Below are 17,643 nucleotides of genomic sequence, written 5' to 3'. Positions count from 1 at the left end.
GAAACAATTGCTTCCCAGAGACAGTGAAGTAAAACTCTTGCATTGTGAGGAAAGTGAGTTTTGGTGTTTTGTTTTCAGCTCCACTCCCCAGTCCGGTTCCCGTCCAAGAGGAAATCAAAATATGAACAAAGAAAGCAAAGCGGAATGTTAATGATAATCACTTCCTCTCTGCCGCCTTTCATCTTCAGCCAGGAAACGCTGAATTTGATATGAACATATATACAATCATTTTGTCTCTGCCCTGAGCGCTGGCTCACCCCATCTTACCCCTTGTGTTTCTTCCCCATCAGCCATTTCTCCAGCCGCTTTCTTCCTCCAGCTGTGAAAATGCCCATAACATCTGTGCAGCCGGTCTTCCAGGGTTCATGGCGTTTATCTTTATTTTTTTCCTATGCAGCGTACGATCAGACATTTCTCATAGCACATTTTAGTTTGACCATAAAGGTTGCCGTCCTTTAACTCAAAAGCTGCTTCATAATGTCCAAACATGTAAAGTTGTTTATTATTCTTTATTCTCTTGTATATTTACAGTAAATTCATTACTTGAAAATGGCAGAACTTTATGTGGCTCTAAATCTATTCCTATAGGTTGAATGTTAACTGGGTTCAAAACAAAAACACACAAGGTTTAAAATGTTCTCCTACACCAATTTGGTTTTCACCTCAGAAGCTGTTTGAATGATTGATCAGAGCTAATATTATCTGAGTTCTATCTCATGGAACCAAGCGGCAAAATTAAATTCTTTGGGGGGTGAAAAGATTGGAATTCGACTCTTCGGACAGTCATGAAAAAGCTGGATATAGGTCACATATGGGCAAAAAAAATCAGATTTGAGTCGGATTCACTGGTGAACTTAGCTTTTGTCTCCACAACAGCAGCACAACTTGATCCTTTTTCCTTTCATTGCTGTATTTCAATGGTAATATGTGGTTATGCAGAATGAGATTCAGGGCTGAACCAAAGTCAAAAATTAAATGGTCAGAATTAAAAAGTCATAATGGAAATATCTTCCGTACATGGTAATGAATTGGCTTTATATCCCTACTTGTCAAAGCACCTGTAGTCCGAACGGTCATGTCACCTTTTATCCAGTTTTTACTTGACTGACATGAGACATGCCTCATAATGCTGCACCAGCAGAAGCCAGATGTGGCAAATCTGGATGTAAATAATGGCTGAAATTATAATTATGAAATTATGATAGAAGTGTGTGTGACACTGAAACACATCACAATCCCACCACTCTTGGCTCTGACTACACATACAAACAGACTTCTCTACAGAGGCTTCAGCATCTTTATTAGTCATACTTTATTTTTATTAGCTTCCATCATCTTTTTATGAATTAGAGACAATACTGTTGGATCCCATTGCTGAGTAAACTCTTAAAGTCGAGTTTAAGAGTCTGTGCCATCCTTTGTTTCTCCCCGAAATAATTTCCCTGCTGGAATAAATAAAGTAATTCTATTCTATTCTATTCTATAAACAGTGCTGCTGGGTAACATCAATGTTCTTCTGTGCATGCAGGTTACTTTGGGGATGTAAAACTGCTCACACTAAAGTCTGACTGCTGTCACATCTATCAGTAGTTTGAACAGCCATGTAAACAAAATTGGATTCCAGCACAAAAATCAGAATTTAGCATCAAGATCTGCTGTGTGTCCGTAGCCAAAGTCATTGATATTGACTTCCTGTGTTCTCTCTTTTTCACACCGGATTACTTGGGTCTGTGTCCAGAGGCCAGCCACACCCTGCTTGTTCTTGCTGTTTTTGGCCTTCACCCTTCCTTGGTGTGAGGTTTTGTTACACCTTCCCTCTTGTACCACCAGCACTGAGCACACAGGTCCCTCCCCTTGTGTAGAATGTCAACAGGCAACCTAAGCCATGTATCATTTGCTGTACACAGAACAGTTGCATGTATTGACCTGCTATTCGTGATTGCACACTTGTCTTTAAACAGCACAGGCATTGTTAAGGCTACCTCACTTTGGAAGCTCTTCATGTACCATAAATCAGAAACACAAAAGCAGCAGTGAGGGAACAGTAGAGGTGGGGGTGTTTGAGTTTTGTTTTGTTTCTGTGGTTATTTTGATGGAAAACTCAGAGAAGTAACACTCCAGTGAAGAAGGCAGGCTTCACCACACTGACAATGCCTCATCACCTGGATGAGACTGAACGGGCTGTTATCAAACTTTCCCTAATCACTTGTTCTGGATAGAAACAAGAGCAGAAAGGACTTTGCACACAGTACATCGACTTGCAAAGACCATCACGAGAGCCAGGTGATTTCACACTGATTCATATATGAATGGAAACTCTCTGGCTGCAGAGAAACATTAAAGTAAAACTTGTTTCTGCTGCTTTGCAATTACCCCTAAATAACTTCATTTCTCCCCAAAAAAGCTAAATATTGGATGGATTTTAATTGCTAAACAAAAAAGATTAAAATTTTAAGATTTTATGTACACTAATATTCCCAGCGTTTCCTCAATGTTTATTGAGCAGTTTTAACCAATTCCAACCTCTTCTCACCGAGCTTGGCTCACATGTTTTCAGGGTCAGGTTGGTTGAGCTGTGATTGTAGCTTGTTTTAGATCTTGCTGGAGATGTTGAGTTGGATTTAACTCTGGAATTTGGCTGGACTAACTAGTTCACAGCCTGGAACTGAAGCCACTTGGCTGTGTGCTTCAGATCTCTGCTGAATATTAGAGCTATTCATCGTTTGTCATGATGTATCGTCACCTCAGGTCCAGTACATTCTGGTTTCTACCTACTCTAGAGTAGGTTAGGTAGAAATGTCATCAAGAACCAATCCGAATCTAAGTCCTACTCGCTATTCAGAATACTCACTGAGTTTCTTTCTTCCCCACCTTCTCACATCTGTTAAAGGAGTGTAAATAGTGTGGAAGGTGCTGCATGTGTATACGGGTGTACATACTATACACAAAGCTAAAAATATTTATTCGTTCGCCATCAAAAACCAAGCAGGAAGGTTTAAGAGTGTTTATAGAAATGTCTGACCAGTATTCCAGAAGTGCATTTGTGAGGTCAGACACTGATGTGGAACTTTAAGGCCTGGTTTTAGTTTCCGCCCTTATTCATCCCAAAGGTGTTCTATTGGTCTGAGGTGAGGAGTCTGGTCATGCCAGTCAGATTTTTTCCCCACCAAACACCCAGGTTTAAGTTTTAAGTAAGGTTTAAGCACTGACTGGTGCAGTCATGTTGGGACTGGAATGAGTCATACCTAAGTGTTCCCTCGACCAAACCCAGACTGATGTCTCCACTGCTTCACTGGCTGCATACTTTACACAACTCCATCTGATATTTTGTGTTGCACGTTATGATTTAGGCTTGGATGCAACTGCTCAGCCATAGAAACCTATTCTATGAGGTTGTTGACCTAATCTAAAGGGTAGATGAAATTTGGATGTTTGTAATCATAGCCTCTGAAGAAAATTGTTAACCTCTGCTCACTTTTTTCTGCAGCATCTGCTGACCCAGCTCTGTGGGTCTACCACTTCATGGCCGAGTATCTGTCATCTCCAATCACTTCTACAGTACTTTGTCACAATTCCACCAACAGTTGAATGTGAATTATTTAGAAGTTAAGAAATTACAAGTGTCACAAGTGTCCTTCTATCATTGTATCATTCTGGAATTCATTGATCTCTTGAGTGCTACCTGTTCTTCTCCAAACTTTTTAGAAGCATTCTGCATGTCTGGCTGCTGCATTTTCTACACCTGTGGGTGTGGAACTGATTGGAAGAACTGAATGATTCGCAGGGGTGGGTGACCACTTCTGCCAACAAACTGTATCTTAAGGACACTTTGACAGGTTTAGCACGCGTTAACATGAATAGCAATCCGTAGTTATGAATCCATCAGTTTAAACTCTGATGACTCTTTGAAAAAAAAGAGTCTGTGCTGAAGTTTTTTAGTTGTATGGGAAAGAACCCAGCAGCACAGGCCCTGATGGACTTCATTAACTTTATCTCTGCATCCGTGCTGAGCACTACAGAGCAGAGATTTATTCCCTCACACGTCTTTTTTCTGCTGATAAGTCCGGTTTAGATCCCTGTTAGGAGGCAAGGGAGCAGCTGTCAGAGTGGGTGGAGGGTTTGGGAGGTGGAGGAACAGAACCCTCAGGATTTTACAGTTGTTCTCGGTACCACTGAATAACATCATGTTTATTTAATGCAGCTGATGACTAATTACTCTGTACCTCTGTTTATTTTCTCTCCCCCTCAGCGTTGTGAGCTGCGGCTGGTTCACAAGTTCACTACTGTCAGCACACACTCACACACTCATTCTCTATCTTGGCTCTTGCTGCAAGGACTTTTATCTTATGGTGACCCAGTCATCATGAGAGCTCGCAGGAGAAAGTCGGTGGCATGCTCTCTCCTTTGCCTTTGCATGTGTGTGTTTCTCCTCTCAAGTCAGCAAACCTTCAAAGTAATGAGCAGCAGTCAGCAGCTATGAGTTGGAGGATGTCAGTCTTGTGAGTGAAGAGGAACAGAGCGCCGCGCTCTGTATGATGTTTGTTTCTTTGATCAGTTGAACTAATTAGGTGTGTTTTATGTGTCAGGTTGGGCTACGTGGACCACGCTGAGGAGTTGGCCTCCAGGTTCCTCCAGTGCTTCCCAAAGAACCGGCTGTCAGCGCAGGCAGCCCTCAACCATGAATACTTCAGCAACCTTCCTCCACGGCTCTGGGAACTGCAGGACAGTATGTAACTCCTAATGTCTCACCACTTTTACACACTGCAGCTGTAAAGCACTGCACTGCACAAGAAGCACAGAGTAGAAGGGTGTAGTTGAAGACAAAGCTACATTTAGGTAATTCAGGCTTTTAACGCAGTCAGTTTCATAATCTCAACATTTAGTTTTATTTAGGAACAGTAAGAAAAATCAATGGAAACAAATAATCCTTGAAATATAAAATTACGTGTATTGTTAACCCTCTTGTGCATGTTTGCCCATGCACAAGGAAAACATGCAAAATCCATGCAGAAAGACCCCGGGCCGGGAATCAAACCAAGGACCTTCTTGCAGCAAGATAACACCGCTACCAACTGCGCCACTGTGGAGCCATGACTAAACTCATAAACTATATTAAAAAAAAAGTAAAAAAAAAATACTGCTAGAAAGCTACGCAGATTATGAATTTGAGCCAACTGACTGAAATCTTAGAGCTGAGTAACCACCTGGTGGATCATTTTGTTTGGCGCTTAGTATTTCTGTCTGAGCATCGTTTTTGGCTCCAGGGTTAGCAGGTAAAGAGACGACAGTGACACAATGGCTCTCTATCTGTTCCTTTTTTCTTTCCCTTCCCTGCTTTGTGCTTTGGTACAGTCCTTTCCTTTTGTGTTGAGTCTTCACTCTGTCCTGGTCTGTCTGTCTGTGAGGAAGACAGCCAGGAGCAACCTGGGCTTGTTTTTGATCATGCACAGAAAGCCAGTCTTATCATGCGGATGCCGTTGGGACAGTAAGCCCAGCCGGTCCTCTGCTGGCTCCTGCAAGTATTCTTGGTTTGATTTTCTGTCTTCTTGACTGGTTGTTTGCCCAGAGAAAAGTACACTGAGGCTCTCTTTAAATAAGCCAGGGCTCTGAAATTTCAGAAACACACAGCTTTTAGCTTTTACCACTCATAGCTTTCAGCATGCCTGGGGTTTGGAGGCACATTTCCCTCATGCATTCTGAATCTCAGAGTTAGAAGCTTTAGCCACGGCTTCACTTTCAGGTTTTATTTCAATTAATCCTTCAGAATTGGGTTGTTGCATCAAAGTATGTCAGATATGACTACCTATCCATATTCTTTGACACGCTGCACACACACATTAGCAATCCCTTAAGCTGTTATTCATTAGCACGGTGAAAAGCCAGCTCAACAGACCTGAGTGTGCCACCACTGACAGGGTGGTAATTTTAATTGGAGAATTTCATTTTTAATTCCCCCCGATTAAGATTTTTCTGCATTATTAATCCTGTTATCAGCTCCCAGCAGGCTGTCGTGTTGAAAAAGAAGCAGAAAGCAGCGGTCACTGACAGAGAGGCAGGAAGGAGATGGCTCATTTAGATTTTTGTCATGCTCACTCGCTCCTGTTTTCCCCGCTCTGCCTTCATCTCACTGTGTTCTCTTCAGGCAGAGCAGCAGAGCAGAATGAGGAATAAAACCGTTCCCAAAACCAGGACGGGAACGGATCAAACCAAAGTACCGCTCGCCTCTGTTTTCCCTTTGCCTCTTTGTGGGGACGAATGTGTTGAATTGTTTCAAGCAAACGGCAGAGTGAGATTAAAAACTAGTTAATTACTTAAATGGTGAAGTGGCTGCAGCAGTGGGACAGAGGAATAAAATGTGCATTGCCACTAAAAGCGATTATTTGTAGGTAGCCATTTATTCCACCTGAAAACAAAGAAAACATCCAGTTTGATGTTCCAAATGGAGTTTAATTCAGAGGAAAGAAACAAAAACCTAAAATTCCAGACAAAAACCCTGATGCTTTCTGATCAACTGAGTTGAATCGATCATTTGTCAGTCATAAGGTTTTGCGTTTAAATCTTGGTTGGAGTTTCTATGTAAGACAAATCAATAATAGTTACAAAAATACAGCATTATTACAACAAGTCTGTAAGTCGAGTCGAGCAAATCTCAATCTCGTAATCTGTTGATGACAATGACAAATAAATCTTATCTTATCTTAAGTTCATTTTTGTTTTTAGTTTTTTTTTATAAAATCTTTTAGTTGATCACGTTGCCTTCTATCCAGTGTTGGGCAATGTTGGAGATGGTTGCTGTGTTTAAGAGGTTTCCAAAGTGTGGCTTGAGAGCTATTTGATGCCCAATGAATGATTTTTTTGTGGCCGCTGATCACAATACTGGAATGAATCAGGTCTGTCCTATAAGAACAACAAAATCATTTCTAATTTATTAACCATGCTTCTGCATTCATCTTATGATGAATGTTGGACACAATGTCAAGTCATGATGTTAGCATCTTGGTGGAGAAGTGAAAAAGAATCAGTTGTTTTTCTCTGAACAGCCCAGCAGCCAATAGAAACATTCAAAGCTATCTGAATGCTTCAGACAGATGAATCGACTTATTGTTTAAACAAGGCCAATATAAAGTCAAGTAAATGTCTCATGCTCTCCATAAAGATATAATATTCTCATTCCTCTGCCCCGCTATGTGTTATCATATAACCCAGAGTGATTATCAGAAACAATGCCTGCTTTATTGAAACCATAAACGTCTTTGAGCTCCTGTGGCTCCGGGGATTGGACTGTGACATTTTCATTTTGATCTGAGTGTGACAGAGTGGGTGCCTGAGTGTGGAGGGGCAGAATGCTAAGCCTGGGATAACAATAGGAAGAGCCGTTTCCTACTGGATGAGGATCAGCTGATGTGGACTGAGAGCAGAACTCCTCCAGGCCCTCTGCCCTAAGTTTTTGAAGAACATCAACTCTTTTCACAGTGAATGATGAGAATCGATTTCTCCCAAATGGAAATTCCAAAACTGAAGTCAGGAAGGAGTGATTCAGCAATGCTGGAAATAGACAGGCGTCTTTGATGTATCAGTGATGCTGTTGTCTGTTTGAAGCACTCTCTACTCTGGAGACAGTAGGAGACAGTCCTGGACACTCTTGGACACCCTGAAGCCTTCCTCTCAACAGCTGAACTTCTCAAACTTTATCATCCAGAAAATTCTTCTTGCAGCTGAATTCAAATCCAGCTCTGGATTTCTATCAGATGGACGTAATCATTAAATGGAGGTAGATGAGGAACATTGTTTGGAGTAGAGCTGGTGTTGCTCCAGTCTGTTGTGGTTAAAAAGAGAGCTAAATGAAACAGAAAAGCTCTCTAGCTACAACACTGTCATCAACTACATCCATGAGATATGAATCATGATCAGAATAATGAATCTTCCTCACTAGTAGCTGAAATAAGATGGCTGGACTCTGCCTGAGAGAGGCAGAGGAGCTAAGCTTCCCAGCAAGTCTTGATAAAGACCTGCTTCTCCTCCACATCACACGAAATCAAATGGGGAGTTCAAGCATCTCCTGGCCTCTCTGTGGAGGATTTGTGAGCATTTACCTGTGGGAGGAGAGCCTGGGGCCGTCAATGGTCTCTCTGGAGGGAATAGATATTCCTTTTGCCCTGGCAAGGCCCTGGGATCCCTCACATTTAGTCAGAGTGTGTTGCTAGGCAGAGTGATGTCTGGGTTTCCTACCTTGACCTCTTACTACTGAGATCCCAACTTAGATAAGCAGAAGGCATTGGACAGAGGACGGGTGGCCTATGAGCGCCATGTTTCTGTGAGGATAATACATGGAATAATGAAATGACACCAAAGAGTGCCTGGAAGTTTTTTATGGCTCTAGTATTTTCAGCTGTAAAAGTCCTAGAGTCGCAAATCGAACTCTGGACAGCTCCATCGAAGACTAATATTTTTTGTATATGAGGCGGCCGCTCAGCCTGGGAGCTCAGCCACACAAAACCCCTGGGAGGTTTAATGAGTAAATGCATCTTTGTTCTGCAAAATCGACTTTTTTGAGCTTCACAACATCATCATTATGTTATTCCCTCATCATAAACATACATGGAGTGTTGACTTGATTCTTTCTTGCATGTTTGAGAAATCCTTTAATCTCTATGGCAACCATTCAGCTGTGCGAAACGCCTGGATGGACCTAGCACCGTCTACGAGGCACAGCTTCTCCTCAGCGTGGCAGCTTCAGCCTCACTCAGCTCCTTCAGACTAGACAACAGTAATTAGCAAGCACCTGATGGAACTGTGCATCTGCTGAGCTCATTCTAGGACTTTCTTCTCAGTGAAACACTGGTAAAAATGTTGCTAAATTGTTAATAGAGGATCGATGTGGTGATGACTTCCTGAAGCAGGCGTTTTAGAAAAAATATTATTTTTTAAAGAGACAGTCCCAGTTTCAAGGTGTTCATTTACAAAGTCAAGTTTCTTTTAAGTCATACTAGGTTTGAGACCCCAGCCGGGGATCTTTCTTCTTGGAGTTTGCATGTTCTCTCTGGGTACTCCAGCTTCTCTCTTCAGTCTAAACACAACTGTTAGGTTAAGTGGTTACAGGCTCTTCCCTGCCTCTCACCTCCATGATTGCTGGTGAAATGCAGCAGCCTCCCACAAACACAAGCATGTGTAAACAATGGATGGATGTTTTTTTCAAATGCTTGCTTGAAAAATGCTTTTCGCTTCCAGCCGGCTCGTGTCTAATCTTCATGCATTTGTTCCCCCTGCAGTGTCTTCTATCTTCACTGTACCAAATGTCAAGCTGCAGACAGAAAGCGGGGACAGCATACAGGTGTGCGCACGGAAGAACAGCCACGGGAAGGCATCGTCTGGCAGCAAGCACTGACCTGCGGCAGCATCCTGCACATGACTGCCTGACGGGTATGTGCTCATTAGCATGGACGCACGCACACACACACTTACAGAGGTCAACTGCAGCAAAACACACAAACGTTAACTTCAACATACAGAGATAAACCTGTATTTTGTACAATACCTTACAAAAACTCAAATAAAGTGTTTGTACAGATTGAAATACTGCTCATTCAGAGGGCCCACACAGCTGTGTTTAGATTTTATTTATTTTGAAGGTAAGTTTCTTGGTAAATGACACAGAAGAACTGTAACAGTGAATAACATCAAATCTTTAGTCCAGATGCATCGATCCGATATTAATATCTGCGTCGTCCGGATATTGAAAAGAAATTCTAGATCAGATATCGTGACAATATGCCTGACCCAAAAGAACAGATATATTCCGTCTAATTCTATGCTTTGTGCGCTGAGTGAGATCATGCTTTATGATTTAATTTGCATTATATTTAGAATTCCTAATTGGACTTTCTGAACCATTTGAAAGAAGGTTTGTTGGAGTTTTTTACATGTCTGACCAAAGTAGTCAAGATGTTGTTTTCATTAGAATCACTTTCTTTATTATTTATTATTTGGCTGTTCTACTCCAGTGAGGGAGAACCCTAACCCCACTCCTAGTCAGGTTGTTAGTCATGTGACTCATGTGATGTGAAAAAAAGTGTTTCCAAATGTGCTGATTTTGTTACAGCCATACAACAATTTCATCCTAATGCCAAAAGTTTTTTATTGAACAACATGAGTTTTTTGAAATCGCCATGTTTCTATTAAGCAGATTTCTTTTCGTCTTACCAATTATGCACAATTATGTAGTCTGTGGAAACGCAGCTACTGTCATTTTGTCGGTTGTTTGTTACTTGTATTAACTTTGCTCTTCATGGCTTTTTATTTATAGTGTTGATTGATTATGTGTAATTGATTCAAAAAGTCAACTTGACATTTCAAAAAGAAATAAAGTGTAACCTCCATTAAATCTGACGTGTTTTAAAGCAGACAGTGATGCTGGTGGGGCTCAGTCACTCCTCTGCTCCCCTCTGGGCCTCAGCTGGGTCATCAGATCTGTGCTCTCTGCACTGAATCTGTAAGGGAAGGCAGTAAGGGATGCAGGTTTGGGTCTGATGGGAGAGCAGGGAGCTCCATTCTTTTCAGATGGATCTTTCATTCACAGCTTGGATAAAGAGCTGCTATTTGCATGTAATGCGGGGCGTGGAGGCCAGGCATGCGGGGGATAATGGTTGGTCTAATAGCAGCACTGGGCGGAGGAGAAGATTATCTATATAATCACTGACAGGTGCAAAGCCACGTCAACTCTTCACTGCAGCTTCTGCAAAATATACCTCTATTCCACTGAGCATGCTTAAGTGTGTGATCCCTGATGTGGAGGGTAATGGAGTTTCTGTGTGTTTGTGTGAAAGGTGGAAGTCACCCCACTGAGGAAGCTGTGTCCTCTCAGCTGCTGCATTTCCATTGAAATCAGCCTCTTTGTCCCGGCCTCATGCTAACGGGCCGGCAGGCCACAAGAGCCGCCGCCTAATCCCTCCGCTCTCGTTTTCATCAACACACTGACAGATTACCCAAACTCACAGCTGTACCAGACCAAAGCTCATACAGAAATGGTACTCTTCTTCAGATTGTTGAGTTCTTATAATATGCTAAATTAACAAGTTTACCTTAAACACTGACTTAGAAATTGTTGAGCAATTGGGTTTAGATAATAAGTTAATATTAACTACATTAAAGACTAAATGTTTAGCAATTGGTTGAAAGAAGTCTCTGAAATATGATCCCAAGTTAAATTTGTCAATAAATAACACACGTATCGAACAAGTAGCAAAAGCTAAGTTACCTGGGGTCTATTTGGATAACTAACTGTCTTGGTCAGGTGCAGTAATGTACACTCAGATGTGGCTAAACTTGTTAAAACTTACATGTTTTTCTGAGCTCAAATATTTTCAGATTATTTGGAAAAGAAAGTCTCATATAAACTTTAGTTGATGAAGCTGTCCATTTAGCATTAATTGTTCGTGCAGGACATTAGTAAATACCATCCATTCAAATCTTGACTGCACAGTGTTAGGTTGTTAGCTTTACGATTGTTCTCAACATGGAGCATTTTTAAATTCCAAAGTTCATGTTTATTTTTTGTTCAAGAACAATTTAAGTTCACATGGCTGTGTCACCAGACATGCAGTTGAAAGACATTTTCAAAATCCTCAGGCAAAAACAAGTTTTCCCAAAGGCACCTTTACTTACTAAAGGTGCGTTTAGTAGAGAAACAAAACTCTCCACCATTAACTTTAATTAAAGCTGAACAGAAGTCAGTTTTTAAAAAGAAGTTGAAAGTTTTTAGGACTAAGATTCTTAGAGCTAAAATGGTTCATTATTGTATATTTTATGAATTTATTAACATTTTGTATGAACTAGAATTAATTTGTATTGCTATGCATATTAAATCTGTCATCTGTAATATATTCGAATGATTTTTAATGTGTTTTTGATGGACATCAGAAAGCACGCATTACAAACCCAAAGAACTGTAATGGTAACTCTTCATCCCACTGAATGCGCTGAACTGGTTTGGTTTAGAGTGAATTATATCCAACTGTTGTGTGTTTGCAATTGTGCTTTGAAAGCTGTGTCTTTCTGAACTTCTTCAACCATACATGGATGAAATATTAGGAGTATGTGTTGTATAAAAGGCAGCCGTCTGTTCATGGAATTTGTCAGATAAAATCCCAAGTACTAACAGCGAGAAGACGGAGAAAATGGAGGCAGAGGTTTGTGGGAGCAGTGCAGAATTTTTGTATTTTTTATTGTTGTTGCGGCAGTGTTGTATTATTTATACGAGGTGATAGAGGCAAGCCGCTTCAGACGGAGCAAAGACAGCGAAAATCCCTCCACCCCTTTCTTTTGTGGGTCTTTTCCCAGTGGGCAGGCTTTGTGCTGGCTGGATGGCTGCCTTTGAGGAAACCCGGGCTTCTATTGAGCTGAGAGCGAGGGCCGGACCTGGCCCGTCCTCACTGAGACACGGCACTACTACAGCAGCACAATGTCTGTCACCACTGTGGCCAGAGAAGGAGGAGAAAAGAGTGAAGGTGGTATGAAAGAGAATGGGGGGAGGAAGGCTAGTGGGAGTGTTTGATTTTGGCAGGGAGGGAACAAAGAAAGAAGGTTTTTGTGGTTTAGAAAAAGACGAGCAGAAAGAGATAGGAGTGGACAGAAAAGGGAGGCAGGGCGGAGAGGAGAAGGGAGGAAACGAAGAAAAGACAGGTCTCTTTACAGTGATTATTTCCATTCTTTTATGTTTATTCATGATTCTACATTATTCACAAGATTAGCTGATGCAACGTGGCTTTCAGGGTGCGCAACAGCTCCCGCCATCAGTCCACTCCATGACCACATAGCCAGGGACAGCCGCCCTGTCACTGAGCCCCAGCACACTTCACCACAGAGGGCCTGGATGCAGCATTCACAGGCAGAACGCATGACAAAGCATGAAACCCGTTCAGACAGCCAGAGGTCTGCCAGCCCAAACAGCAGGCTAGGAGCTTTTATTTTGAAAGCAAACAACATGTGCCAATAAACCTCATTAGAGTTGTTAGAAAAGATGAATATTTGTGTGCAGTGATGGCTGCATTTCCATTACAAATGTGTCCAAAACTTTGTTGATGTTCTGCTAATGTCGAAAAAACACAATTTTGCAATTGCTGTGATTCTATTGAATAAGAAATACATGAAACAGTGAATAGGTTTGTTACGCAAGAAGTCATTAAAAGGGGAATATTATTTCCAGGCACACAGTGCCATTCTATAGCACAGTCAAGTAACTGTTAACCTATGTTAACAGTTGTTATAAAAATACTATATATCTATCAAATACAAATTCAAATTACAAATTTGACTTTTTAATTAAACATTGAAATTGGTCTTGTCTCTTTAAAAACTCCTGCTCTTTCTGAAACTGCCTTCAGGAAGTTATCACAACATGACTGCTCTATTTTTACCACTGTTACACTGAGAAGTAGCTCCTATGATGAGCTCATCATAGGAGCTATGATAGGAACTCCTGTTCAGTTCCTGTTCCTGGAACTGAACAGGAAATGTTCAGTTCCACCTGGTGGTTGCTAATTGCTGCTGGCTAGTTTGAAGGAGCTGAGTGGGGGACTGACAGGGGAGGGCTGCTCTGTGAGGCTGAAACTCCAAAGCTTAGAAACTGCAACTCTGAGGAGGAGCCCAAATAGATGAGTCACAGTTTCTGGACAAACACAACAAAACTGCAATTAACATGAATGTGTCTTTACTTCCTGTCACCCTCCTCATATTTTGCAGCAGTTGTAACATCTTGTTAATGATCATGTGACTCGTGTGATGCAGAAAAAGTGCACTTTTGCAAAACACATTAATATCGATACAGCTGAAAAACAATCTCCTCCTAGCACGAAAACGTTTGAACAAAAAACATGTTTTTCTTGAAATTGTTGTGTTGCCATCAAACAAGTTTATTTTCTTAATTCCAATTTCCACAATTTTAAGGTCAGTGGAAACGCAACTACTGACAGTGAGCAAGGACAGGGCGTGATGTTAATGCCTTAACAGTCACACTCATGTGACTGAACCCCTCTGTCCTAATGACAGTTTTAATTAAACTGACTTTAGCATCTTATGTCAACACTTTTTCTAGATACTGTATTTAACAATTCTATTGTGATGTTTAAAATAAGTTTATGTGAAGCAGAACATTGAATGCAGTCTTCAAGGATGCATTCAAAGCATAATTCATGTGTGACTGATATTTCAGTTCACAAGGGTCCATAGACTTGTAGAAATTCCAGACATTTCCTGACTTAGCTCTGGTGAGTTCTCACTCCTTTAAATTTATTTTAAAATGAAATGGCTGTTGGCTGGTACCTGGAAAATGGAAGAAAGAGGAAGTGAAGCAGGAAATGAAGCAAGGAGAACATTCATGCAGCGATACTGAGAGCACGTTCAAGACTTGTTTAGGACACCTGACTTTCCTTATCAAACAAAATTGCACATTTCCACACCTGCATTGCATCTTGGGTTTCCATTGGCTTGAAGACAATGTCCTGTGTGTGTGTGTGTGGGTGTGTGTGCGGTTTTGTGTGTGTTGTTCTGGTCACCTGGCCACGCTTCAAACAGAGCAGCAGCCTTTGTACAGAGAGTCGGTGCAGTCAGCCATCACAGGTTGCTGTCGGGACACTCCGGCCCTGAAGCATCACTGTGTCGCTTTGAAGATAGCAGCTACAGGCGAAACAAGACTGTACTGTCCAGAATGTAGAGGAGACAGCTATTTCTCTCTCCACATACTCTCACACACACACACACACAACAGCCCAAGGAATCCTCTCTGTGACGGTAGTGTTTTGGCAGGAAGGAAGATAAAAAGCAGGAAAGCTTCATTGCTTTGGAACCATTTCTCTTGATACTAAAAGCACTATTTGTCCCCTGGTGTTTCTACACTGATGTCTGCCTACTAAAGCTGTCACTGCCCCGCACTTCCAAAGTCAACAAGACAGAAGCAGAATATACTTCAACTCTGTAGTTAGAAGAAACAGATTTGTGCAGTCCACCAAACGGCCTGTCAGGAAGTTTTTCTAGGTAGAGGACAAAGTGATTTAAAATATTTCCCTGCTGTGAGCCTAAGGGAGGGAAGTGGGAAGCAAGGGGGTGTGTGGGTTAGGTGAGGTGGGGGAGATAACCGGAGGCATTGCCTTGAGAAACTGAGAGCCTTCTGTAAAATCAGCTGGTTTTACTTTCCTACTGCCGCTTAGAAACACACTTTCATTGCCTGTCAGTAACCCAGGCGTCCATTTCATCCTGTCTTCAACGGGAAACATTGCAAATGCTTCGGATGTCAGCTACAACCCTACGCTGTGTGTATTCAAGCACACCATGATTCTAGCCTGCAACCCAAACTGATGCAGACAGAGAAACTGGAATGTTAAAGCTGTTGGACATTATTGGTTTGAATGAGGCTTTGCAGTCTAAGAATCTACAGCCTGGCTTTAGTTTCAGTGGTAATCTGGTATGAACAGTTTTCCAGCTCTTCTTCTCAGGAAGAAAATCTTTCATCCTGTGAGGAAGAGTAGGTTGAATGGACTGAACTCACACAGCCCATTTAAAGACTTTAACACCTTGTTCACCCATCCCCACCTACCAATATGTACAATGATACATCACTATTAGAGCTGATCTATAAATCAATAACAGCATATATTACAATAGACATGTGATCAATATCAATAGAAAATAGGTTCAATACAATGTTTAATAATTTTGCTGAACATTCTGGAGGATGTTGGCAGAGGAAATGCTTTAGCCGCTGAACCTGTCATGACTAGCTAAGCAGTTAACTCACACGCACCAGTTACCTAGCAACAACCTGTTGAGACACTTGCACAGCAGCAGTTTCAGGATTTGCCACTGTGCCTCATAACTGTATGAATGACAGAAAATGAGTAAAATATCTAGAGAGGAAACTGGAGAAAACAAGAAAAGTTACCAGTTTGGCATTATTTCAGATATCTGACACAAAACCAAATCAATAATTATCTATAGCAACTGATACGAAATCCTTACATTGTGATATGTTTTCCATATGCCCACTTGGTAACATCAATAACTAGATTATTGGGTGCTGCAGACAGTGGCGAGAACTTATAGAATTTGCTGTTTGAAGTAATAGAAAACACTTTGTGGGACACGGTTACATCCTGGGGTGATGGAATAACCGAGCCTCTTTAGTGTGTCTGAAGTACCGTGATGGAGTCATGACTGAGTGTCTGACCTGAAACTTGTGACTTTCAAATCAAGCTGCAGTGAAAACGAACCTCTCCTCTGCATGACGGAAACTGTCAGGACTCGCTCAACATCAGCTCTGACTCGCCGTTGCATCATCACAGAAAAATGGAGTCTATTTCAGACTCGGATTCTGCTTCATGCACATTAGCTCTGGGTGGATTTTCCATAAGTTTGTTTTTTGATTTGCAAAGCTCTTAGCAGGGCAGCAGATCAGGTAAGTGTTGCTGTTGTTTTGCTGCAGGCAAAATACTGCTACTAGTTATGATTACACAAATCATTCTTATTACAGTAATTATGTCTGTTCAAGCCCCAAGCACATAAGATTAGCAGGGAAGCACTTAGGATAAATAAATCAAATCATTTCTGTGCGTTGCCTCTCTGCTGACGGCTTTGATTGACAGGTCAGAGAAGCTCATGTGATGAATACACTCCATCACAGTGAGAGGGGAGGCAGAGCACTAACAGTCTCTCTCCCAGTAGCTCCTCTGATACTGACGCAAGAGCAAGAGAAAAATATTTGACATCCAGCTACATCCTGACATAAACCATACACACCAGCACATGTATTTGATATCTCTGCATGTAGAAAGTGATGCTTTTAGATGATGTGCTGTATAGCTATCCATAGGCATATACTGTAGTTTTAGGCACCCAGTTGAAACCAGAAGTTTACATACACAGAATAAAAAGATGCATAAACCTTTTTTTCCCCCGCCGTCTGGAGTTAAATCAGTTCAAACTTTTTTTTTTATTAGTATTCTTTTAGTCAGTTGGAATCAGTAACTGACTTAAAACAAACAAACACCTGACTGACCAGGTGTGTTTACTTGTTTGACATGATGAGATATGACACAATTATGAGAGAAAGAAAATGTCTGGTATTTATTCATTAATGTATATTCAAAATCAGAAGTTTACAGGCAGATTGATTATTGCATGCAATGAGGAAAAGCCCAGATGTAACAAAAACACTGTATGTAGATTGTCATGGCACATTCAAAACTACAGCATTTCAGCACGTTTTCACAGCTGGCAGTGGCTAGTATGTCAATTTCTGCCCAAAGCAACCAGAACTCATAGAGTTCTGATTAATATGGGTTTCCAACCCTCAAAGACAAGAACATGTTGCTTCTGGAATCTTAAAGAAGCTCTTCCTCTACTTGAACAGGCATTTGAACCTTAGCAGGAGGCTTTAAGGGGTGGGCAATCCCAGTCCTTGAGGGCCAGTGTTCTGCAACTTTTAGATGTGTCCCTGATCCAACACACTTCAATCAAATAGCTGAATCACCTCCTAAGTGCAGTCGGATTCTCCAGAGTCCTGCCAATGACCTCATTATTTGACTCAGGTGTGAAGTTTTCCAATGACAAGACTTTTCCTAAGCCTGACATTCAACCTCAGTCACACAGCCAGTA

General features: G+C 41.4%; 1 protein-coding gene across 4 annotated transcripts in view; it reads left to right on the top strand.

The window, feature by feature from the left end:
• cdk14 (cyclin dependent kinase 14) overlaps positions 1 to 17,643 on the top strand; it is a 158,189-nt gene that overhangs the window by 107,492 nt on the left and 33,054 nt on the right. For all 4 annotated transcript variants that reach the window (XM_014473923.2, XM_005812599.2, XM_023330709.1 and 1 more), the window contains 2 exons: positions 4,587 to 4,726; positions 9,270 to 9,420. In XM_014473923.2, the coding sequence (XP_014329409.2) occupies positions 4,587 to 4,726; positions 9,270 to 9,385 (256 nt within the window). In that variant the 3' untranslated portion in view covers positions 9,386 to 9,420. The remainder of the gene's footprint in view (positions 1 to 4,586; positions 4,727 to 9,269; positions 9,421 to 17,643) is intronic.

Source organism: Xiphophorus maculatus, chromosome 3, assembly GCF_002775205.1.
Source record: "Xiphophorus maculatus strain JP 163 A chromosome 3, X_maculatus-5.0-male, whole genome shotgun sequence".
Taxonomy (NCBI): Eukaryota; Metazoa; Chordata; class Actinopteri; order Cyprinodontiformes; family Poeciliidae; genus Xiphophorus; species Xiphophorus maculatus.
The sequence above is the reverse complement of the archived record's forward strand: the minus strand, read 5'-3'. Positions and strand labels throughout refer to the sequence as shown.